The sequence below is a fragment of the Carica papaya genome, chromosome 3 (genome assembly GCF_054855325.1).
Source record: "Carica papaya isolate Zhongbai chromosome 3, ASM5485532v1, whole genome shotgun sequence".
NCBI lineage: Eukaryota > Viridiplantae > Streptophyta > Magnoliopsida > Brassicales > Caricaceae > Carica > Carica papaya.
In genome coordinates this window covers 3,990,968-4,016,666 of record NC_142311.1, presented here as the reverse complement: position 1 = coordinate 4,016,666, position 25,699 = coordinate 3,990,968, and the positions used below count along the sequence as shown (strand labels likewise).

The following is a 25,699-nucleotide window of genomic DNA, read 5'->3' as shown; positions in this document are numbered from 1 at the left end:
TTTCTTGAATTAACGCATGTGTGAAATTGCTTAAGGTTGCTAATGGAGCCCGAGTCTAGTGTGATTAATGATTTACTGTTGTTTGGCATGTTTTACACTGTTTTACAGCTTTAAATGCATTATGGGGTTTGATGTGTTCATTTTATAATTTCGAATGCATATATTACTGTTTTATTAATTATGGGTTGAATGACTGAAGAACTGATACTGTATGTTGTCTGTTCGGCATGAATTACGATTTGCTTGTTTAAATGTGAATTGATGATGCTTATTGAGGAAAAGGAAAATGAAAGATTATGTAAATGGGTAATTGTATAATGTGGTCAGCCTGACTAGATATCCTGGGAGATGGTGGACGGACCGGATCCGTAGGGAACCCTACCGGAATTGTGGTCTCCCATATCGGACGGGGTATGGGGACGGCCCGTTTCACCCTCATACCGGACGGGGTAATGAGGTTTATGGTTTTGGCGCCCATACCGGACGGGGTATGGGGACGGCCCGTTTCACCCTCATACCGGACGGGGTATTGAGGTTTATGGTTTTGGCGCCCATACCGGACGGGGTATGGGGACGGTCCTGGAAACTGATTATGAATGTTAAAGGTTAACGGGTAGTGGAACCCCTATGGACCCCCACGGATACTAGTAGGCTGGTAAATGAGAAAAAGATATGTTGTACAATGATTGAATTACAAGAGGCGTGATAAGTGTTATGTTTTACAGCTTAGATTATTCAATGATTATGATAATGTTATTGTTTTTCTCATATTGTTTTCATAAATTCCACCAAGGTAAGTGGATGGTAAAGGTTTTCATGTTAATAAACGAGTTTGTTGTAAATTATGCTCCATTGGTCTTTTTTGTGTTTTTCTACCCACCTTTATCTCCGTGACGGTGAGATATCGTGATGTTCTTACTGGGCTAGTGTAGCTCACTCCTTAATTAACCATTTCAGATCAGGAAGACATGGTTCCCGAGCCCGTTCCGCAGGAGGACGACGAAGGGGATGCCTAGAGACTCTGTAGTCATACGCATAGTTTATTTTCGAGTTTTCTTTCTTAGTTAGTTTAACCTTTTATATTTTAAGTACGTTTTTTTGGTTTTTCGTGTAAGGGATGTTAACTGAAATTTTGATCTCGTTTCCGCATTCGATATATTTAAATACTTATTTCTTTTTATATTTTCCGGGGCCGTTACAAGTAAAGTAGAGTCATTTAATTATAATAATTATACATTAATCCTATTTTCACTTTAAGTGACGCCTTTTCATGAATCATTCCTAGAAAGTGAAAGTCTAAATTTATTATTACAAGATAAAAAATTTAATTATACTTCAAATTATAACTAAATTATATTTAAAAATGATATAATAAATGGAAATAGAATGTGAATATGTTTGATTTTGTGCAAGTACCTCTCATGGTTTTGGCGCCATGATATGAAATGAAATGACTCAATCTCTCTTACAACTCCTCAACAAAACCCAGTCTCTTTTATCTCTGAAATCAATTCATTCTCGTCTTCTAGTAGAAGGGTCAATAGCTTCGTCGGACCTTATCGTCAACAAGCTCCTAAGGCTGTACTCTCGTTTTAATGCCGCTGATTACGCTCGCAAGATATTCGATGAAATTCCGAAACCAAATGCATTTATTTGGACAGCTTTAATTCATGGTTGCGTGGACAATCGTCAGTACTCAGAAGCTCTTTCTTTGTTTGGCCGAATGCTTGGAGAGTCGGTAGCGCCACTAAATTTTACTATCGCATCTGTTCTCAAGGCTTTAGCTCGTGAAAAGAGTGTGAGAGATGGAGAAACAGTGTATGGGGTTGTGTTGAAATATGGCTTTGATAGCGACGTAATTGTGCAAAATGCAGTGCTTGACTTGTTCATGAGATGCGGCGAAGTTGAGGTTGCGGGAAGAGTATTTTCTGAGATTGGAGCAAAGGATGCCGTTTCTTGGAATTGTATTATTTCTGGATATGCGAACAATGGGAGGGTTGAATTTGCACGCAAGCTTTTTGATGAGATGCCAGAGAAGAATGTGATTTCATGGACGAGCATGATATGTGGATATATTAAAGATGGTAACATGGTGGAGGCAGGCATTCTTTTTGAAAGAATGCCCACCAAAGACTTGGCCTCATGGAAGGTGATGGTTTCTGGTTACATGGATGCTGGTGATGTCGTTGCTGCTTCCCAGGTTTTTGACTCAATGCCTACTCATGACGTTGGGACTTGGAATTTGATGATCTCAGGATTTTCCAGAGTGGGGGACATTGAAGCTGCAAAAGAATATTTTAGTAAAATGCCTACCAGAAATGTTGCATCTTGGACCATAATGATAGATGGCTATATGAAAGTTGGAGATGTTAACAGCGCAAGGTCTTTATTCAATCAGATGCCTGAGAGGAATCTGGTTTCTTGGTCTATTATGATTGAAGGTTATGCCAGAAATGGGCAGGCCCATGGTGCTTTGGAATTGTGCAAACACTTCAAGGAGGCAAACATAAAACCGGATGAAACTTTCATACTGGCAGTCATCTCAGCTTGCTCGCAGTTAGGGATTATAGATGCAGCTGAATCAGTTTTTTCAGATATTTCGGGACCTACCACTCTTTCTAACCTTAGGCTAGTCACCAGTTTGATAGACATGTACGGAAAATGTGGAAGCATTGAAAGGGCTGTTCAAGTGTTCAAGATGGCTTCTAAAAAGGATTTACTTTGTTACAGCACCATGATTGCAGCCTTTGCAAACCATGGATTAAGTCAAGATGCCATAACTTTGTTTCAGGAGATGCAAAGAGAAAACATAAAACCCGATGGAATAACTTTTCTTGGGGTTTTGAGTGCATGCAACCATGGGGGCCTTGTTGATGATGGCCTGAAGTACTTTCAGCAAATGATAAATGAATATTGTGTGCAACCCTCGGAAAAACACTATGCATGTGTTGTTGACCTTCTTGGTCGATCTGGATGCCTTCAGGAGGCATATAATTTTATATGCAACATGCCCATAGTGCCCAATGCAATTATCTGGGGTGCTTTGCTTGCAGCCTGCAGGATCCATCGCAATGTTCAATTGGCTGAAGTTGCGGCGGCTGAATTATTTAAGATTGAGCCCGATAATTCTGGTAATTATATTCTTTTATCCAATACTTATGCTGCTGCTTGTAGGTGGGATGGAGTTGCTAAAGTTAGAGCAATGATTAGGAAGCATCATGTTAGAAAGAATCGAGGTTCCAGTTGGATAGAATTAGAATGTATGGTCCATGAGTTTGTTATGGGAGATACTTCACATGTTAGTTTGGAAAGCATATACTTTATACTAGATTTGCTCAGTGAAGATATGAAGCTTCAGGACTATGCAGTGAACAAAAGAAGCAAAGAAGTGTCACCTCTTCATACTTCATGGCCTTCTGATGTTTTGCCAAATAACATCATGGAGATGGATTTTGAAAATGAAATGTACAAAGAAAGTGAATCTTCTGGCAAGATTTTTTCCTGATTAATATGAAAATATCTTCTTATTGTGGTATTTATACTCTTCCCACCAATGCATCTGCATTTATACTGCCTCTAGGATGCTTCTTAATCCTAACTGGTGGAATAATGGAAGGTCAGGTTTACCTTTAATCTGTACTTTTCCCTTTCACATAAGGTGAAAACAAGTTCTTAAACAATATCATGATTATGCTTATATTCTCTCAGGTTCCTGAGCCCTTGGTACAATTCTCAAGTTGTCAAAATTTGCAGTTAAAGAAATCACCCCGTAAGGATTATGATTCTTTCTTCTGAAATTATAAATTCTCATTGAGAATATATTTTGTCTTCTCTTCTTGTTTCTACGTTGTTTTTTCCCCTTTTTTTTGCATTTAAAAGGTGTAGCTATGGCTGTCAGCCGCCAGTAGGCACCCTGGGTTTTGGCTCAGCCTGGCTACCAGAGAAAGTGAATATCTTGCACATAATCATTTACATTAGGTTTCCATACCATTTGACTGAAGTCACTGCATAACCTGAGATGGAGCTGAATGGAAAACGTGTATTAATGTGCTAACGCCTAGGAATCACAAGGATATCTTAAGCCAGTTGGGATATGAAATATCATATAACCTTAGGCAAGAAAATTGTTTGACAGAATGATAACATGGTGAGATATAACAGGTGGATAGATATTTCAATTTCAGGAAGCTGCTGTAGATCTGCAGTTGGATGTGGTTATATTATGCCTGTTGGCATCCTGATGTGAGATGCTGCACGTATAATTTGTTGGACCTCACCTGGCCTAGGTGGTGCCTATCTGAAAGGGAGAAAAGGTAATCAGTTTTGTATATATAAAAATTTTTAGTATGATAAAAGAGTAACTTAATTTCAGAAAGGTTCAGAGCTTGTCTAATTGTTTTCAGATTCACTCAAAGGTACTCCGTGCCCGTGCTTCCAAAAGTAAGAAATAAATTGAATGAGATAGGAACATGATTGTTTTGTTGGGTTTTTTCAACAAATGAGTTTAATATGAGTTTTACTATGTGTAATAGGCTATCGATCTATGAACTCATTTAAAAGTGATCAAATACAGTTAAACGAAATTGAGTCTTAATGCATCATTTATATATGAACTTAATATGTGCGGATATCATTTTTGTAATTTCTCGTTTTATGATGGACAAAATAGGAAATGTAAAAGTATGTCGATATAAATATACAGTTATGGTCCCCGAATCATATGTGTGTCATTTTATTTTTCTGAAATCCCGTTATCAGAGAAAAACAGATTTTGAGACCGTGTGTTGATTCAAAAGTATTTACCGCAGAACACAATCGAATCTTCTGTGATGCATATAGGTACGCTTCCGTTTATCTTTTCTTATTGATTCGGTATAAAATTGCATGTTTAGATTTATCAGATTAGGTTTGATTTAAAAAAATTTTCTAACATGTTTGATTCACATAACTTATATAATAGATTTTCTTCATACATGATAGTAAAATGAGTTTCTAAAGTCCTTATAAATTGTTTAGAATACTAATGATCTAATCTTGGTTGATAAATATTCTTTAGTTAATCAAGAGTCTTTAGGATATGTTTTATGTAAAATACATTTAAACTGGTTTCTAAAGCTGTTCTAAAGTTTAACTAGTCATTCCCTTTTTTCTTTTTTTTGTTTTTTTAAAAAACTTTTCAGTTGATGCTATATTGCCAATAATTTATGTCAGTCACATAATAAACCATAGGTAGTAGTATACAGTCAAGGCAGACCTTAATTAGATTATGTTGGAAATATTAATCCCCAAAACACACACAATCACAACAAATTAGAGTACAAATAAAAAAATATATATATTTAATGTGATTTGGCAAGTACACTTACATTCACGGGTAAAGTTGAGAAAAAAAATTTTCACTATAAAAAATGAGAGTACTTCATTAATACAATTGTAAACCTTTTATATAAAGAAATTACGAGAATTTTAGTTCCAAATTTTTTTTTTTAATATATCTACAAAATATCTCCCATGATAAGTATAAAATATCCCATAAGATTTACGTAAAATATCCTTAGGATATACATAAACTATCCTCCAGGATATAAATAGGATATTTCCAGAATCAAACCACATCAACAAATCTTTCTCTTAACTTGAATTCTCTCTTGTTAATAAAGTAACTGTCTCATTACACTGTCTTGCCAAACTGCCATCACAGGAGCATTATTGAGTATTATATACTCCAATCAAGTCTAGGTTGTACCTAAACTAGATAACTGGGATTGCCTTTGTCATTATATCTGCAGGATTCTCATGTGTAGACTCCTACACAACTTCGGTACCCTAAAGTAGGCTGAGTTGATACTCACCTATAAAAAAAAATCCAACTTCACCAACCATCCAGACAAAGTCGCTGCTCATTGACACTATATCGAAGCCGTTTCTGCCTTGTGTGAGCCACATGCGCCTTTGGCAGTGGAAGCACGTGATCCCTACAAGCTGTCAAGAATCAACTCATTTCGGTAAGAATTGCCAATATCTAACCCTTTTTTGACATTTCGCACGCAATCCAGCATAGATCACGCGTCCAGATTCTGGCCTTCACATGGCTGCGCGTGTTTGGCCGATCCGCCGTTCTGCGCCCTACATCGTGTCGTCCCGATCGTTCCGTGCTTGGAGGCCACTTGTTTGGACCTCCCTCACGCCACCTCACTCCGAACACTCACTGAACCGCACTGCATTGTCGGACAGACGTCCTTCACGCGCCATTCTAGCTTTCTGCACACAGGAACGTCCAATCTCACCATTCTGCATGCTGAGCCACCCGATCTTGTCTTTCCGCCCCTAAGTCGAGCTGTCCGTGTCTGAGCTGCTGCCGAGCCGAGCCGATATGAGGCAAGCCGAGTTCGAGCCCTTTTTTTGGCCGAGTTTGAGCTCTTTTGAGCCAAGTTCGAGTCGTTTTTTAGCCAAATTTGAGCTTTTTTTTAGTCGAGTTCGAGTCGTTTTTGGGTCATCTTCGAGCCGTTTTTTGCCGAATTCTAGCTATTTGAGCCGAACTCAAATCGTTTTTGAGCCAAACTTAGTCAAGCTGCTGCCTCATAGATCTGGGTCCACTTGCAAGTTAGTCTGCAAGTAGCATATTTTATTATTTTAGTTTATAATTTTAATTATTTGGTATTATGTAATTAAAATTATATTAAAATAATAATATCCCATAATTAGAAATGTAGTAAAATAAAAATTTTCTTATCAGTAAGATAAAAATTCTATAAATAAAATTATTATTTTTTCTCCAAAAATCAACAATAATCAATTAGAATCTCTGCTATTATATTAATTTTCTTATTTGTAGGTAAAAATTCTTTATATATACCTCAATTGTAACAACATAAAGTATATAAAAAATAAAGTAAATATTTATTCTTCAAAATCTACAGTCTCCTTTAAGCTGATGCCACCGAATGCACATATATGGGTTTCCTTCAACCCATCGCACACAGAACCAGACTGGCACAACATCTCTTTGGCTTCCGTTCAGTTGTGTTGTGCCCAATCCAGCTTCTGGTTCAGCTACGCTGCACAGATTTGGACCAACTTTAGGTTTGGCTCTTGATCTAAACTGCCGCCACCTCTGCTCTCTGTTAGAAAAATTAATCTCTAAAGTGCACACGATTACAATAAAGTAAAGCACAAATAAGAAAAGACACAAAATTTAACGTGATTTGACAAATATGTTTACATTTACGGGTAAGATTGAGAAGAAACTTTTTTACTATGAAAAATAAGAATACATAACCAATAAAGCTGTAAATCTTTTATATATAAAAATTATAAAAAATTTTCTCTCACAAAACTTTTTAAAATATACATAAAATATTTTATAGAATAAACATTAAATATCTCAGGATATATATAAAATATCTATCAGAATATAAATAAGATATCCTCATAATCAAGCCACGTCAACATATTCATTATGCGTGGTTTTTCTAAATTTGTCCGTTGGTCAAAGAATGCTTAGAAATATTACTCTTTGTGGTTTGATAGTTTTTTTGTAGCTTACAAAATATAAATATTGCTGCATAATTAATATGTGGCCAGTGAGGAAATATGATCAACGAGTGATAAAATATCTAATTTGTTAGTACTGTGCAGTAGGGTCCTAAAAACATCGTACCGACATCTAAATAAACTCAGAATCACTAGAGTCAAGTCTTGGAATCATGTCAGATCTTGTTTGAGAATGCCTTTATGCTATTTATTTGATTATCAGTTGATACAGAGAGAGGAAAAATAAAAAGATGAATATTGCTTGAAGAAACATAAAGGTAAAAGTGTAATTCTGCAGCAGTGAAATAAATATAGAAATAAATCCCAAACTCAGTATGACTGATAGAATAAATAATTCAGCTGCAACATGTTACCTCGTAATCCTCATTCCAACTTATGTATAAGAACCAAAATTCATTGAACCTTTTCCATTTTGAATCACATGGACTACTGGTATCGCCAATACTTGTTAGAATATAAATAAATTAACAATAAAGCTAGATTCTTTTGTGTTAAGTCAAGTTTTCTGGTATAATAGGCCACTTTCTTCTATTATTCACACGCTATTTGTTCATTTCTATTAAATTTGAAAATCTCACTACGAAGTGTAATAAACTTGTGTTTAAGCTTTTAATCTAGTGGACACATGCATGAAGAGACATGGTCGAAACAAAATAATAAAGTCGACTTATTTTTTATGGCCTAAAGTTTTAAGATTATTGATTACTTAATTTAAACTATTTCTCATTGTATAAGTGAGTTAAGTTGAGAGATAGAAATACTCAGATGAATGATTACTGGAATACATAAATCTAAAAGTTCTGAGGGTAGTGAGACAATAATAATAGTCAGATACATTGGCTTTTTAGTGTAGGACTTCATATTTTGACCTCTAAGGAAATTTAGTGAAGATAATGTTTACAAACTCCCAAAAATTTTCTCATTGCTCGATAAGATTTTCCTTAATACAAGAATTAGTATAATGATTCCACAAACAACTGTGCAAGTGGCCATATCTCAAAGAAAGCTATGTCTTAAGTGCAAGTGGCCATATCTCAAAGAAAGCTATGTCTTAAGAAGGGGACACAGAGATCCATAATTTCTAGACAAACAGTTTTTAAACGCATAAGGCTGTACCATTTTAACACATTTTACCCAGAATTTTTAACTTTTCATTTAGGTAAAAGTACCCAATTTACTTTTGCTTTAGGTTCTAGTTTGTCTATTATAACTGTTAATGACCATCTACGTTTCTCCGTGCTCTCACACTTTCTCCCCTGCTCAGAAAGAATTCTGTCTAAGGATTTGACAATGGTGCCGTTCGGGTTCTCTTCTCTTTATTGCATCCACCATTTAATACTTGTAACCACACGCATCCAAGTCAAGATTCTGAAGTTTTCATCCTTCTTCTATTCTTTTATTGGTTTGCATACTTTTGGAAGGAAAAATTTGGACTCTTACTAGTTAAGAACATAGTTTTCTTTTTCAAGAAAGCAATTTGCTCTCTAGTCTTCCTTGGTATATTTTCTTTAATGATCTCTTGATTTTTAATCAATTATTTATGCTTCAGAGAGTTTTTGGTGATAAAATGAAGCTTATAAACTATTCAAGAGCTTAAGATACTTAAGTGACCTGTTTGGTAATTAACGAACAGCTTATCAATTGGGTTACTTGTAAGCTTACAATCTCTTCAAGAGTTTAAAATGTTTAATAACCCATATGGTAATCGATGAGAAGTTATACAAAGTTTTATTAAAACTAATAAGAAATTGTTTTTTAGACACTTAATAACCTCTTTGAAGTTGTCTTGTAATGGAGAATGAATTGTTGTTAGGAAGAGGAGAAAAAAGTACAAAATTGAAAGACAATATAACCTGTCTAGAGTAAGCTAGCATTACTAAAGGACAATATGTCCTTAAATTTTAAGTTTTAAATTTTTTTCATAAATTTTTAATTTTATTGACTAAATAACATATAAATATACCTTAACCAAAAAATTAGCAGCTTAAATAGTTTCTTCAACATCTTATAAGCTCTTTAGATCTTAAACTAAAGAGAATGTTCTCTCGGGAGGAGCAGCTATATTACTTATTAGATTACAATTAGAGAAAAAAAACTGATTGTTTTTACTCTTTAACATTACTCATCAATCTCATCTAATAGCTGCCATATTTCTGAAGGATTATCCTGCTTGTTTTGCTTCATCAATAGACAAGTATTACCCTGGCCGATAGAGAACCCTTAAGCATTTATCTCACTTTTCAGGATCTTTCTGTTAATCTGTGTTTTTCTTGGGTGCGAAGCTTTTAGATTTACTTTTATTTGTGGTGAAGTGGATTTAACCTGTTGCACAAGATTGGAGTATTTAATATTTGGTAAAGTTTTATCCTTATAGTATATAATACCTGATACAAGAGCTTTATTAGCTCGAATAACATTTTGTTATATATGAGAAAAAAATCCAAATATTAACAGATACGAAGTATGACCAAGAAAGAAAAAAAAAATCCAACTAAGGGCACTAGCATCGAAATTGCTATGTTTAATTCATTTATTATGTGCATAACCAAAATCTGGGATAATCATGTTCCTTTCCTATATTCACTTATACAGTTGCGATGCAACATCTTGTTGTATGCAGTTTTGGTTTGATGAGAAAAATAGAAGCACATTAACATCACAAATGCTCAAACCATCAAGGATCTTGCTGCCAAACTTGATGAAATTAAGAAACTGTAACTCAACTATCTTTTTTGCTCATTTCCATCTAAACTTCCCAGCCCAACTCCAGATATCATCGATTGGGAGACCAAGAATCAGATCCCAATATCTCTTTCGAGAACCCAAGCTGAAAGATCTTTCTTTATGAGAGCAAGTCTTCTCTTTCTCTTGCTTTTCTCAATTTTTCTGGCTTCTAGATTTATCATACACCACAACCTAGGCCTCTAGCTTCTGACCCTTTCATGATTCTCAACCTCTTGCATGATGACATGAACATCCTGCAACAAGAATAAATTACCCTGTTAAGTACTGATATCCTGAATAAGGAGCAGATTTACATGCATGCTAAATGTCTGCGTGGTTAAGAGATACAGAAAGAGACTTACTCCCAAGGAACATCTCCAACCAGCATCCAGTCACCATCCTTGTCTTCGTAAGTAGGTGCATATTCTGACCCCTTGTAGCCTTCTCTTTCTGAGTATTCACCTGAAGCCAAGGTAAATTCAAAGGTCAAAACCATCATCAAACCCACCGTAAATCTCATTGCAACAATCACATCATATGACAAGAAGAAGAAGAAGATTGACAGGAGTCAATGTTCTTACCAATGGTGAACTTGAACATATTCTCTAAAGCCTTAAGGAGCTCTGCATAGCCCTTGTAAACCTTTAAATCAATCTTTCTTAGATAAGGAGCTCCGTCCATGCTTACTTTCACGTATATTCCAGGACCCTCAGCCTCACTCTTCTTTGGCTGAAAGCTGTTTTTCCGGTAAGATGGAATAGGCGGCCATCCCACTATCTGAGCCCTGCGTGTGCATATATGCATCCAGTCAATTGAGAATTCATGTAAATTAAATGTTTACAGATAAAAAAAAAATAGTTACAGAATGTTATGATGAATTACTTGGCAGGAGGGGCAATTTCATGGTCATCATCAGATTTTCTTTGTACTCCACAGTCCTCGTTTTGATCTGGCAATGGCCGCTTGTTGCCTCTAACACAAACCGCTTGTTGTTCACTTTCATGGGTGCCCGGCAACCCTAGCCTAAGCTCAGTTGCCTTGAGGTTAAGGTCATTCTCGTATACTTTGTCACTCTCCATTTTCTTCAAGTATTCTTCAACAGAAATACGGGGCAATATATCAGACCCAGATCCTCTCAAGGCTGATGCTGAAAGGTATATGAGAACTAGGTGTAAAAGATATGATTCAAGGGAAAGTTCTTGTGATTGTCCTTTGGGATTGCTTTGTTAGCTTGAGAGAAATGCAAACGCGTATTGTGGTTGTGAAGGGAATGTGAATGCGAAAGTGGGTATTTAATAGGATAATCATGAAAATGTTTAGAGAGAAATCAAAGGCCTCGGCTATCCTCTCCATACATGAATATTGGACAAAGGCAAGCTAAGCTGTCGGTAGCAGTGGCAGCAACTTTGAGGCAAGGTGCCCGTGCATGAGGGGGACAAGGGTGGGACAAGCTCAGCCGCCCATATGGAATACTTGGGGTGTCAGTGGGACGTTCAAAATCTGTTTGGGGGTTGTGGAAATGAAAAATCAAGACCTCTGGTTTCTCTCCTTTTGAAGACGGAAAGTTGAGGGGGCAATCCCATGTGGGTGGGGTCCAGATTTGGGTGTTGGGTATGGGCATAGCATGGCCATGTGGGGTTGGAATTTTGGGAGGGGCTTTTAATTTATTTATATTTCTTGTGGGGTGCATTACATGTGGTGTGTTACCCGTACCTGGTCAGTGTCTAATTTATTATTGGTAGGTGGTTGGGGAAAAAATCCTAAGAGAAACTTTGAAAAGGAAAACTAAATTTTTAAACATCACTTATACTGTTGCCGTTGCATGGAAAAATGAAACGCTGCTATTTCCAAATCATAAATACTTGTTCTGTGTTGGTATGGTTAAGTAAAGATAAGAACCGTTAGAGTATCACCCTTCTCGTTTGTAATTAACTGATAAAATATTTCGAATCTAAACTTGCCATTATATATATTTTTTATTATAGTTCTTTGACAAAAATTTCTAAGATATTACCAGGGAAATAGTGATTAATCGTTTTGGTAGCACAGACAACAGCACAGCTGATTAGTCAGTTAGAGTCATTTTACTGTTAATCAAGTAGATTTAAATTCTTAGATGGTCATGTGTTTTCTGTGAATAGAAATGTTTATCCTATGAAGGCACCTTCCTAATACATGATTGCAGCTTATTAAGTGGGTCTAAAAGCTTACTTGGTCTTTGTTTCCTGCGAATAGAAAAGCTTATTTATAAACCTACATTTCTTTCGTCATTGATTGACAATGAAAAACAGGGAGAACGCGTGTATAATTCGTCAGAAACCACAACCATTTAGATATTAGCCCTTTTTTGTGGTAAAATCATATATATATATATATATATATATATATATTCTTATTGAATAGTTTTAGAGAACAGGAATGTTTATCAGATAGTCTTTTCATACGTATTTAACATCCTCTATGGGTAGGTTTTGCTATAGTCATTGTTCTATATCTATTTACTTCAGATTTTATTCTCAGTTTTTCATTTCTTATTTTTTTAGCCGATAAATTATCAAATTGTTCTTTGATGTTAAAATATCAATTTCACTGTGTCTGAAAAACTATTTAATGGAACTTGTCACATGAAACTGCACATTTTCCTCACTGATTGAGCCCCACCTTGTCCATTGGTCTGAATTATCTGCATTGGATGCTTATTTGGCACAAGGTAGTAAAACAAATCATCAACATCAAAGGTCTGTTTCTGCTGGCACCCGTGTGCATCAAAAGTTGTTATAATAATTATCAACTTGTTCTTCCTACATGTTACTCAACAAATAACATTGGTTATTTCTATGTTTTGCAACTTTTCTTCCTACTTGAGCTATCTTTTTTTTTTTTTATATTAATACATGTTAGATTTTGGGTACAGGAGGCCGTCTGTAGGAATCCGTTTGATAAAACAGAAGTTATATTAGAATGAGAGAAGGTAAAAAGTGGGAGGACAAGAAATCCTCCACTTAAAAATAAAAAAAAAAAATTGTTCAAAAAACAACGAAAGGGATAAAATTAGTAGAATAATATAACATACCCTAGTCTCGTTTTAAGATTGACAAACACATCCCATTAAAAATACCGACCTCTAAAGAGTCTATAGAGAAGCCAAAAGCACCAATCTATCCAAAAGGAGATATGGAGATTGAGAATGCTAATAGAAAATCCTAGCATTCTGTTTTAATCATAAAACCGCATGCCCGAAAAAAAGATTCTCTCTCCACATAATCTTTTATCTATTCTCTCTCCCATCAAGGAGGGTGAAAATGAAATGATCTGAAGTAGGCAGTGATGTAAGACAATTAAGCTTGATTTATTCAATTAGAAATTTGGGATGAAAAAATCTAAGCATCACACATAGGTTTTCTTTAAGATCATATTTAATAAGTTTTAAGTGTCACACTTAAGGATTTGATTGCATTATGCTGCCAAAAGATTGAGAAACTATCAAAACATATTATTAAATACTTGAATCAATCCTCTCAACATGTTATAACCATATTACAGAGTATTAGGTCTTCCTTAACAAGATTAGAAAATACCAAAACTAATTTAGGAATGCTGCTTCTGATAAAAATGGAGTATTAATATTAAAAAGTTTAGGAATATTAATCCTAATACAACTAGAAATATTAAAACAAGTAGGAAACTAGATACGAAGAAAAATAAAATCCTAAAATTACCAAAAGTATAATAATAGACTCCTACGTAGTAAAGTAATTTTATATTTAAAAGAAATTTTATTTGAAATATATTTAGGCATAATTCATTATGTATCATACATACATACCTACAACTCCTCATAAAAAACAAAAATCATGCTCTATAATTTTTAGACCACATTATAATGGAGAAAGAGATGACAGTTAAATTTAAAACTTCTGTGATGTGGAATCCGGAACCAACATTGTGATAAAAAACTCCATATAAAACATCAACATGCAGAAATTTTAAATCTCTAAATAAAATCTTCCTACTTGACCCACGCTCAATATATGAATGCAAATTGAGGTAACCGAGAATAAAAAAAAAAAGATTAGGAAAAAAGTCACAACTTACTTGATAAGCTGATTCGATTCCCTGACCCAATAAGACGGTCGAAACAATCTCACTTGATTGAATACTTTCACCCACAATTAGCAAAGCTAAAAGCAAATAATCTGAATTTTATTTATCTGAAAGTTGAACTGTTCTATAACCTAAGAATGTAACCTTTATATAGACTTTCACCAGATTCAATATAATTGAAATCAAACTTTAGAGTTCTAATAAAATTCTTAAATTAAATACAAAAAAACTAAAATTTTAATAAAATACTAAAATTAATTGCAACTGAAATTGTAATAAAATAATAATAAAAAAACTAAACTTTAATTAAAAGATAGACTCTTCGCTCTTGATTTAATTGAAGTCTTCCATTCATATTGAGGTTTTTTTTGTTGGAGTCAACTTATTCTTGAATTAATTAATTTATTTTCTTGAAGTGTCCTTGTTGAAGCAAAATCCAAACTTTTCCATTGTTTGGATAAAATTTGTCTTAACAAAGAATCCTTTTTGATCGTTTTTCCTTAATAAAGATCCTTTCTTTCTTGATGGTTCTTCTATCCTTTTTGGAAAAGAATGCTTGGATCATGTAGACTTCTTCATAGTTGGTAAGAACAATCCAAAAGTAACTCAAGTTCATCCAAAAAATCGGAAACAAATGAGAAAAGAAGTAGGACTTCTTCTCAGGGTTGATTCCTACGCGAGTGGGAATTTTTTTACCTCTTGAACTCTTCCTATGAGTTCTTTTCCTCCTATGATGCATTTTTGGACTTCTAGATTTCTTCCTTTTAGCTGCATGTTGTCTTTCTTTTGGAGTGGAATTCTTCAAGAAATTCAAGAAGAGAAACATTTAGGAGTAGGACTCCTTATGGGGAAAAGATTCCCGCACGGGCGAGACTCTCTCGTCCTTATCCTTCTCGGCCAAGTGTGTGAAACACACACAGCCACACGTGTAGAGCATGTCGTGGGAGCTTTAAGGCCGAGTAAGCCAAGATTCACTTTCTTTTGGGTCAAGACTTGACTTTTTTCCCTACCATATAATCTCTCAAACCCGCAGGTTTCCAAGTGTACCTCAAGCTCACTTTCTTGAACAATCATAAGCCTTTTTTGATGTTGGGCCAGTCTAGGAAACCAATTTGGGCTTAAAATCAAATCTATTTTAAAATTAGAGTTGTGGGAGTCTTTGCGGGAAGAGGATTCCTCTTTCTTGCAGGAATCCTTCTCACTAAGGGATTCCTCCTTCCCGCAGGATTCCTTATTGGTTTGGGAATTTGCTATCCCGTGGGTTACCTCTAGCTTGCAGGATATATCTGGTGCCTTCGGGAATCCTTTTAACTTAGCCGTCTCACATCATTTTGACTACTCATCACATATATCAAAAGTTAAAGTCCTATTTGTACTTAGATTTTGTAATGAATCATTATATTAATTCAATTAAGTATTATTTTTCAAACATAAAATCTAATTTTAGTATAAAAGCTTTGATAAATGACAAATTATTAGTATCATCAAAAACAAAGGGAGAAGGGGAATAATGAGAAGCTGAGGGGGGAAAAGAAAAATAAAGGAGTGAGAAGAGAGAGAAAACATCCGAGAGTGAAAAAATTGCTCAAGAGGGATGTTAAATAGATACTCTTTTTCATGTGATTTCATTTATGCTCTCCAAATATATAGGATCAATTATTAAAACCCTAGCTTTCTGTGCTAGGCAATGGCAATATCCTGGGCAATACTAAACTGTATAACCAAGAAATATTCCTTAAGCTTGGCACACAAAATTCAGAAAAATACAAGACAAATAGAAGCATAATGAGTATTAGTCTAGGATCATGACGTCCAAGAACTACGGGGATGATGTGGGAAGGTATGGGGAGGATCGAATCAACTCCTATAACCCACTCAACATATGCAATAATAAAACTTTAACTGCTAAGAAAAAACGTCTCCCTTTAATTGAATTTACAATTTTAAAAAGAATGTAAAAACAAATATTAACGAAAATAAACAAGAAAATGAAAAATACCACAAACTTACCGGTAAGTTGATCCCTGCTTTTTGGCTCAACAAGGCTTATGAAAACTCTTACTTTTCGAAGAATTGAAAGAAAATAAACTAGCAAAAATGTTAAAAGAAGAAAAATCTAAGTTTTCAAGAATTCTCTCAAGTTGATTGTAATTGGTGTCTTTACAACCTATGCGCAAAAGTTTATTTATACTATTTTTCGAACAATGTAGATGAGTACAAGTTCTTAAAATAATTTAATAAAATAATACTCTAAATAAAATTTTATCTAAATATAGGATAATTACATAATAAAATAATTATTTTATTCTAAAAAAATTAATTAAATAATTTTAAGAGATAGACTTACATAATAAAATAATATTAAAATAACATAATACTTATCGTATGTGGCTTCCATGTAAAATACATGGAGAAATTATATTAAAATAATAAGATTAAAAATATAATAAAATAATAGTTTAGGATAACCCTAAGTTTAAAATATTATATAATTAATCTTTAAATAAGTTTAATTTAAATAATAATAATTAAATAATGAGGTGATAATTACCATGTGAATGTTGTTGAATTTGGGGTGGAAAATCACATAGAGCATGTGGTGAAAAAGAAGTCCAAAAAGCTTGCCACTTCTTTCCCTCTCCCACACACATCACACACCTCACCCATGTGGGCTAGGGAAGCCCGCACATGCGCATGCAGCATGGGGCGGGACCCATGCGCGCGACCTTCGGGCCTCACGGCTCTGTGGCCCGCTCAGGTCTCTCCTCAGTTGGGCTCGTGGCTACTCTTGGACCAGGCATTCGACCTAGTTTCTTCTCCCTCGAGTGCAGGTCTGCTGGGTCTAGCCTTAGGATAAGGGCCGACCTTTAGGTCTCCCCGATGGGCCTTGGTCAGCCCATTTGCAGGGACGTGTGGCACGAGCCGCATTTTCTTCTCGGCTGCGTGGCCTGCTAGCCCGCGGGTTGGGCCTAGCAATTGGGAAGCGGGTCGAGTGACTCGGGTTGCCTGTCCACGGGTACCTCTCCTTCATGCGCGGATGTGACATCTTCGTCTTCTATGATAAATCCAAAAGCCTACAACTCATTGCTATTGATGCTTCCTTGGGCCGGTTGTCTTGGCGGCCCATAAGACTTCCCGATCTTGATGGCATCGATGATCCATCTTACCTGATCTAAGGTTGCACGAACCAGATCTTTGGGCTTCATGGGATTGGGTCTTATCATTGATTTCGACTCCATTTCCTTGGTGCTTCTTCTGGACTTTGTCTCCGGATTGACGCAAAATTTGATGGTTGCTTCTCAAGTAACTGGAAAGCCCTCCTAGGGTCACGTCAGAGGAATTTTGGGCCTAATTTATAAATTCTAATTAATCCCTTTGTCCACAATAATTACCCTCTCTTTAAGCTCAACCTTTTTATCAAGGGTTGTTGAAGTTAGAGAATTTTAATTAGAACTCCTTAAAGCCTTCCCAAGTTTTATCTGTCAAAACTTCCATTACAAATGGACTAAGACTCCTGCCCAAGTCGCTTGGCCTTCTTCACAAATTCATGATTGTCTCAGTAGTATAAGTGGTTTGAGTATTGTAGCTTTGAAGTGGGTGAAATGGCAATCATTTTAAGCACATTTCAAGAGATATACGTGGAAATTGGGTAACTGAATGTCAGATCTAATAGGCAAAAAATGTGTGCCATTTGTTCAAACTTAGCAATAATTTGTGACAATTAGAGTGATGGGTGTTGAATCCACCAAAAATAAATTCTTTTATGATTAGTGGTAAAAGTAAAAGCTGGGGGTTATTATCTTTTGACAAAATGATTAAATAAAACAACAAAACCTAAAGCAATAAAAATATAAAATAATTTAGCATAATAATATAATAAAAACCAGTTATGAGAGAGCTTCAATTAAAGAAGCAATATTGATTTCAACTTACATGATCGATCATTAATGTAAAGATAATTCCTACCAACTTTCAATAAACCGGTTCTAGTTGTTGGAGACGCTCCTAATAACTAATATTTTTTTAATCCTAAATTAAAAAAGAGATGCTCATTGATTAATCCTTGCTAATAAACAACCCCGGATATGCTTCTAAAATTTAGTTTGCTAATAGCTTTAAAAAGGTAGAAAGACCCAATTCTAACTAATGAACTCAATTATGCAGTCCATTTAAGTCAAATTATATATCCCTTTAGCATGAAATTAATTTACCATTAACATCAAGACTACCTAAACAATTACAAATTTATAAGTTTTGAATGGCAATATGCTATCATACTACATACACAACGGGCCCTATTGAACAAATAACAAACAACAATGGTTGTATGCGCAGAGAAATATACAAATATAGAAGTTAAATAAGAATGAAAGTAAAACAGTTAAATCTCACAATCCCAAAATTAAAACTTCAATTAAATCTCTAACTAGAAAAGTAGTGTTTAGCTGCTCATAGTGAGCATGATATACCAGAAAAAATGATTGAGGAAGACAAAGTCTGCCGCTGTCTTTTTCTTCTTCTCCTCTGACCCCCTGCGACTCTCCTTTTCTTCTTTTATTTAAAGAGTGAGCTTATGGGCATCTAGGGTTTTTCTTCTCTTTTTTTCGGCATCCTTTCTATTTTTAAAAGAGTCATTTTTAATTGGTTTCCTATTTTTTCTCTTTTATTTTTGTGTTTGACAGATTATGAAAAATCTATATCTGATCCCGTGCCTGGGGTGTAAGCCTTGCCCAAGACTGCATGATCTGATGTCAGCTACTGCTTCCTAGTGTAAATCTTGCTCAAGGCTTAGTCACGTATCTGTTGTTATCTCTGTACAAAACCAGTTCTACTGTACTGTTTTTCTGATTTTGAATTTTATCTTTGAATTTGCATCAAAATAAGCAAAATCACTTAAATCAGACAATAAGTAGCTCCAATATGCATTCAATTTAAGCAATAAAAGTGACGTTTATACACACTATTATAGAGTTAGGTTGCACAACATGACATAGTTTGAAATCTTGTCATGACACGCTAGGTGGGCTTGAGAATTTTTAACTTGACAAAGAATTGATTCTGTTTGATAATTTATAGTGCCTGCTTGACATGAGCCAAATGCAAACTCCAACTGCTACTATAAATTAAAATGTCATTAAAAAATCCCTAGATGAACTTGTAAAGGTATGGTCGAAAGATAGAATTCATGATAGGCTGAAAAGTTGATGGGGTGTTACATAACCCAAATGGCATTACCAAGTGCTCACAGTGGCTGTTGTGGGTTCTGAATGTTCTCTTATGAATATCTAGTGTGTAACGACCCGGGACATAAAAATGAAATAAATTATAAATTGAATGCGGAAACGAAATAATAGCATTTGAGTTTACATTCCTTACACAATAATTTAGAATACTCAATAGGGTCACGAGAATGACATTTCTATAAGAACAACGAAAAATTAAAGAAATGAATTGAAAGTAAACAATTGAACGTTCTATTCGCAACTCTCTTGTGGATCGGGATCTGAATTTTGGTTATTTTGATATGAAATGATTAATGAAATGGTAAGTAAGAATGTCACACTACTCACTGATATAGAAATGAAGGTTGGTAAAAATTATGAAAATAACTAATGGAGCTCTTAATTTAAATAAATTCATTTATCATAAATAAAATCATTTATTGTACACTTAGCATGACAAAATTTTCAAAACTGACCTATAGAGGCAATAATACAACAATATCATAATCTCATATTTAATTAATTAAAATAACAACTTTTTATTTTAACTTGCTTACTGGTATCCATGGAGGTCCATAGGGATGCCCCACTATGCGTGAACCCTTATTCAACATTGTCAATTAGCTGGCTGTCTTCATATCCTGTCCAGTTTGAGCACCAAAAATACCACCCCTCAATACCCCGTCCGGCATGAGAGTGAAACGGGTCGTCCCCATATCTCGTCCGGTATGAGCGTCAAAATATCAATTCTTGATACCCTGTCCGATATGAGGCAACGTTCACGATAGGGTTCCCTATATACTCGATCCGTCCACCATCTCTCAGGATATACAGTAAGACTAATATTCATTCACTCACTTAATCAAAAAAATTTTCGTTTACATTTAATATACAGTTTCACAATTTAATTGTAAATCATGCAAAACAAGCAATACATGCATCAAGAAAACACAATCGAATTATCATATCAATTCCAGTGTATTATCATAGATTCAAAACTGTAAAATAAATTAAACAGCTTGTGACATTAATTACAGCTTATGACATTAATGATCAGCGACGAATTTCTCATCGCAGTTGAAACACAAACCCTACATTCGCCGGCGTTATATCTCCTTCCACGACAGACGCTTGGGTGTGGCCGATGATGGAACGCTCATGGTCGAAGAAGCCACAGTTTGGGTTTGAGTTTGTGAACTTGAACCGGATCGACCAATTCGAGTAAACCGTCGTAGCCGGTCTAATTGGTCCTCCCTCATCCAGACCAGACTAATGGTCTCCTTTAAAGTCTTAGGCTGGAATAAATGGATTCCATCAGAAATTTCGTGCTTGAGCTTGACCATGACAGTTCCCACTAAAGCCTTATGCGTCTACTCGCGAATCCTATTCCCCAAACATTCGAACTCCATTTGAAATTCACGGAGCAGCCCAGTCTAATTCAATTTGGATGGGGCCTCATCAGCATCTTCATACTCGGTTGGCCCAAAATGAGCCCAAAGTCCCTCCACAAACCCAATCCAATCTAGCTCTCCTCCTTCTTCCTTATGCGCTTTCTTCAACCACTGCCACCACTGGTTGGCTTCCCCCACTAGGTGGAAGGCCGCCAACAGCATCTTGTTTTCTTCAGAGGTGTCCTACAAATCAAAAAATTGTTCCACCCGACTAAGCCACTCAATGGGATCGGAGCCTTCATAGGTAGGGAAATTGATGCAGGCCAATCAGAGTCGATTGTCGGTCGTAGCCCCTCGGTGCAATCCGTCCCACCCTCTCTGGTCAGACATTCCTGGCCATTCCGGCCACCTGACTGCTAGATCCTTCCTTATTTAGGCTCAGTGTTGTTGTTAAACGCAGAAGGTTTCTTCCACCGAATGAAGTTTATCCATCATATCGGCTCCCATTCGGCTGAGGTGATCTTGCAGACTCCCCACACTTGCTTCAAAATTTTCAGTTCTCTCTTTGTTCGTCGACATCCCTGGTGTGATACCAATTAATATAGTTCCAATCAAAACAGAAGTAAATAATGAAAAAGTTTTCTCTTAGGGTGAGAAATAAACCACAATTAGATTGTTGAGAATTCACATATATACTTGCTTTCGACATACATGCTTACATAGAAAAAATACAACTGTTTTCCTCCTAATCTGGACATAAAATAAACTATAATAAAACTACTTAGAAACTGCTTCGGCAACTATTTGATCACATGCGATGGTTGTTGAAGTATTCAGGATTGGGTACCATTTGTCTCCGCAATCTTCGTAATGTATTAAAATACCCTTTCATGATCTTGACATGTGTCTTCCCAGAATTCATGGATGCTTACCACGTAGCCGTCCTCTTTTTGGGTGGCATATCGATTCCTTCTCTGGACTGATACTTATAAACCCTCACTTGCAAGTATTCTCTATGCCCACTTCCATATTTCTCTTCCTACACCCCTGTAAATCCTGTACTTCCTAACTTATTTTTCTTTATTTGCAATCGGGTCTCAACACAAGTTCCTAGACCTCTTTATTAGGTGATAGATTAATAGTAATATTTAGACTAATTTCTAAGTCTCTTTATTCCTTAATAAACTAGAATCCAAATTACTGTAGTGAGATTCTTGAAAATCAGGGATCGATGAAGATCTATAAGAATTAGGAATCAAGTAATTTTACACTGTCGATATAGATCTAAATGTGTAACTTAAAGTAATTTTACACTGCCGATATAGATCTAAATGTATAACTTAAAACTGTTATACTTAAAGATACGAGGACTTGGTCAGAATCCAAAAATCAACTTGGAGTACTTGGAATTTTTTGATTGAAACAAATAACAAGAACATGTAGGAAGCAAGACAATTTTATCTACATTACAAGTGATAGTCTTTAGCACAATAAAAAAAATACCTAACCATAGTCATCAAGGGCCTACATGCGCATATGGTGTTGGACAAAGTTCTCACACCCAAAACAACTTTTCATACGTGAAATTTATATAGAGAGATCACTTCATGAGATTGAGGACAAAAAAATCTCATGGCAGAGGGCCTTGGCCACTAGGGCAAGGCTGGAATAGGTGGGCTTTCTGTTCCTGTGCATCATTAGGAACTTCTCATCCTAGAGTAGATTATTGCCAGATTAACATGAAGATCCTCTATTGCCTTGATCTTTTACATGCACTTAAACAACTGAATCTCATTTGAATCATTTAGGGTGCTTTTCTTTTCAGAACAATCAAAACCGTACGTGCTCTAGTTAAGGATTTAATGTATTTGCAGAAAATGTTTGTGCTGATCTGCTTTGTTTTTAATTATTACTATTTTTTTCTGTAATATAGATCACCTTGGTTTTGTTATTATTGCCTAAAGTGATGATCACGACGTTAATATAATCTAAAAATGGCTGGATACTATTGCAACTACAGTTGTGTGTTAGCTTTAATTTGTGGTGCCTGAGTTTCAGTTTGGCATTTTGTCAATTTTTTAAAAAAGAAACAAGCCAAGAAAAAAGTGACGCACAATAAATGAATCAGATTCAACTTTCAAGTCTGTTGAGGACTTTTGTCCACTAATCTCTAGGTTGGGTATCAATTTTGTGACACGACTTATCAAGAGAGTTGAAAAGTTAATGCCTAAAATGACTTGCAAGTTAGCAACCTTTGACCAAGCACTTTTAACATCGATTGTTTGAAATAGTTGGTACATAAGAATTGTGATTCATATTTGTTTGAATTGGTCAAAAGGAATGTGGCATATAGCTATGGGTGGATATTTGTTGCAATATCTTCAAATGCTTTCTCGGCATGTTTAGGTCTCCAAGTCTTTGTTATCCCTAGCCTTCTTGTTTCTGTTTGATCCTTAAAAAGCAGCTTATTGCATAATAGAATGTACAGAACTAGAAATGATGCCCATCTTAGTGATTTTTAAATTCTGAATAAATACTTTTTAATATGTAGAAGGAGAACTTGGCTGAAATGTTCAACAATAATGCACAGTTTGTTTGTAAGAAGCATGCAAGAAAGTGCATAATAAGATCAAAATAACCATGATCCCATCTTTATCACAGATTTAATGTTAGAATTAGGTGCCATAAATAGGCATGCTGCAAATCTTTTTAAGATTTATAATTCCTTTCTTTTCTCCTTTTCTGCTAAGAATAAGTTCATAGTTTAGACTACTTGGTATATACCCCCTTGTTGTATCTAGCAAGAACAAAGAGACCCTTGTCAAGGTTATCCCAGGCTGGATTGCCCCTTTAGACAAGTCGGTGCTGTTACCTTTTGCAAGTTGATTTGTGTTCCACTTTAGCTAAAGGAATTGAAAAGAATCAGGTCACCCAGAATTAAAAATGAACCGACAAATTAGGGCTAAGTATTATAGTTTTAAGTTGATGAAATGTTTGAGAACAAGAGGAAATAGTTCCTTGTAGGTTTTGGGTGAGAGACTGGACAAAATGACAACTCCAACTTAGCTAAGTATTGTGGTCCCAATGTAGAGTCATCCAGAAGCAGAACCAACTCATGCCCAACCCAATGGACAAAAATATAGGTGTCAATATATCAGAGAAGGAGAGAAGCAGCTTTTCTTGCTAATAAAATTCATTAATTAAGGGATCATTTGAATGAATGCCTGTAGGAATAGAGAGTCCTTGATTAAATCAAGATTAAGACATGTCTCATTTGTTGTCGAGATAGTCTCATACTATTATATTTGAGTTTTGGTGGTTAAGGCACAAAAATTTTTACCAGAGAGTTAAACAGAAATGCCTTAATAAAGTAATTGGTATCTGCTAGGACCAGCCAGGGGAGAACAGAGTCCTTGCATAATTTCTCTGCACCTCTACAATCCCATACTGTCTTCAATTATATAGGGCTTGTAGGACACCTGGCCACAAAACATACCCAGCCACCCACCCTTCTTTTTCGTTCTTGTGTTGTGGTGCTGAAAATTCATCCTCACTTCTCTGTGTACTCAATCAATGCTCTGTTTGGGATACTTATATTTCCATGTAGGCTACCTATTAGGTACCTTCGTATTAATCGCCTCACATTCTCATTCTTCAAATCTTCTATGATAGTTTTCCATTAGGGTAAACAAATAAATAAATACTCACTAACTTTTCTTTTTTCCATGAATGCAGAATTCTCAAACCCTAAAACTTTTTTTAATAGAAGTAGAAAGACAAAAGTACTGAAAACAGAACATTAGAAATTAATATATTTAACCAAATTATATATATTTTTTTTATAATTTTTATTAGAGAAATTTCAGAAAATACTTTGAAACATACCGTACGGCCCAACATACATTTACATTTAATTCGGACACTTCTCTGCTCTCTAATATTTATTTTTGTACATAACTGATTGTAAGTAATTTTTCAGTAATTTCAATCTCAATTAATACACAAAGATGCCGTGTGAGATATCATTCCATCAGGTCGGTCGGTCTCCGCTCCGACCTGAAATGGACCCAGTAATCCCATCCAACTGGAAACAAGAAGGAAGGATACTCATCCCAAAATGTATACGCGTGCGATGTGACTGCGAATTAAGACACTATTTTCATTTGAGCTTTTGAAGTGGTAGATATTTATGAAGCCACGTCTACCCATCAAATACCACTAGTTCTCTTTGTAGAATTTTGGGAAGGAAAAATAATAACTTAATTTATGTATTTTAAAAAAAAAAAAATTAATTTACTACAATTCTTTAATTTTCTTTTCCTAACATTAAAATTTGATTGATGTCACATGTCAAATATGATAATAAATAATATTTTTTAATTTGTGATAATATAAATAGATGTTATATTAAATATTAAATAATTTCTAATACGAAATTAAAAAAAAAAATTATTTTATATTAATTCGCATATTTAAAAAAAAAAAAAAAAAGAAAGACACTAGAGAGAGGGAAGCATAAGGGAAAGGATTAATAATCCAAGGGTGGGTACATTAGGTGTTGATTCTAAAACATGAAGTCGTGGAAGGGTTTGGGACGCCCAAAACTAAGGTATGAGTAAAAATATTAGGGTTTTTATCTGCACAAAACTAAGATTTCAGTTACTAAGGAAAAACAACCCTCTTAGTCAAACCCTAACATCATCT

At 35.2% G+C, this 25,699-nt stretch overlaps 2 protein-coding genes across 8 annotated transcripts; one reads left to right on the top strand and one right to left on the bottom strand.

The window, feature by feature from the left end:
* Positions 1–1,395: 1,395 nt before the first annotated feature.
* On the top strand, positions 1,396–25,266 carry LOC110814030 (putative pentatricopeptide repeat-containing protein At5g37570). 7 transcript variants are annotated; one of them, XM_088215175.1, is made up of 5 exons: positions 1,396–3,616; positions 3,709–3,769; positions 4,185–4,313; positions 4,759–4,839; positions 24,975–25,266. In XM_088215175.1, exon 1 carries the CDS (start codon positions 1,451–1,453, stop codon positions 3,503–3,505), a length of 2,055 nt encoding a protein of 684 aa, XP_088071301.1. In that variant the 5' UTR covers positions 1,396–1,450; the 3' UTR covers positions 3,506–3,616; positions 3,709–3,769; positions 4,185–4,313; positions 4,759–4,839; positions 24,975–25,266. The 7 variants fall into 7 exon arrangements, with proteins under 7 accessions (XP_088071301.1, XP_088071300.1, XP_088071299.1 ...); XM_088215174.1 differs by having other exon boundaries at positions 4,185–4,839; XM_088215173.1 differs by lacking the exon at positions 24,975–25,266 and adding an exon at positions 19,065–23,744 and having other exon boundaries at positions 4,185–4,839.
* On the bottom strand, positions 10,056–11,791 carry ATAUX2-11 (AUX/IAA transcriptional regulator family protein). The gene is made up of 4 exons (XM_022041466.2): positions 11,161–11,791; positions 10,860–11,062; positions 10,641–10,740; positions 10,056–10,532 (listed from the first exon to the last, which is right to left on the bottom strand). The coding sequence occupies exons 1-4, from the start codon at positions 11,355–11,357 to the stop codon at positions 10,457–10,459; spliced, it is 576 nt and encodes a 191-aa protein (XP_021897158.1). The 5' UTR covers positions 11,358–11,791; the 3' UTR covers positions 10,056–10,456.
* Positions 25,267–25,699: the final 433 nt, after the last annotated feature.

Bases quoted from the DNA above. Each gene is read 5' to 3' on its own strand.
- LOC110814030 (XM_088215175.1), top strand. From the start codon at position 1,451: ATGACTCAATCTCTCTTACAACTCCTCAACAAAACCCAGTCTCTTTTA.
- ATAUX2-11 (XM_022041466.2), bottom strand. From the start codon at position 11,357: ATGGAGAGTGACAAAGTATACGAGAATGACCTTAACCTCAAGGCAACT. The intron at 10,741-10,859 runs GTAAGAACATTG...CCTTGGCTTCAG, and splicing joins TATGTTCAAGTTCACCATTG to GTGAATACTCAGAAAGAGAA. The intron at 10,533-10,640 runs GTAAGTCTCTTT...TTCTTGTTGCAG, and splicing joins GTTGGAGATGTTCCTTGGGA to GATGTTCATGTCATCATGCA.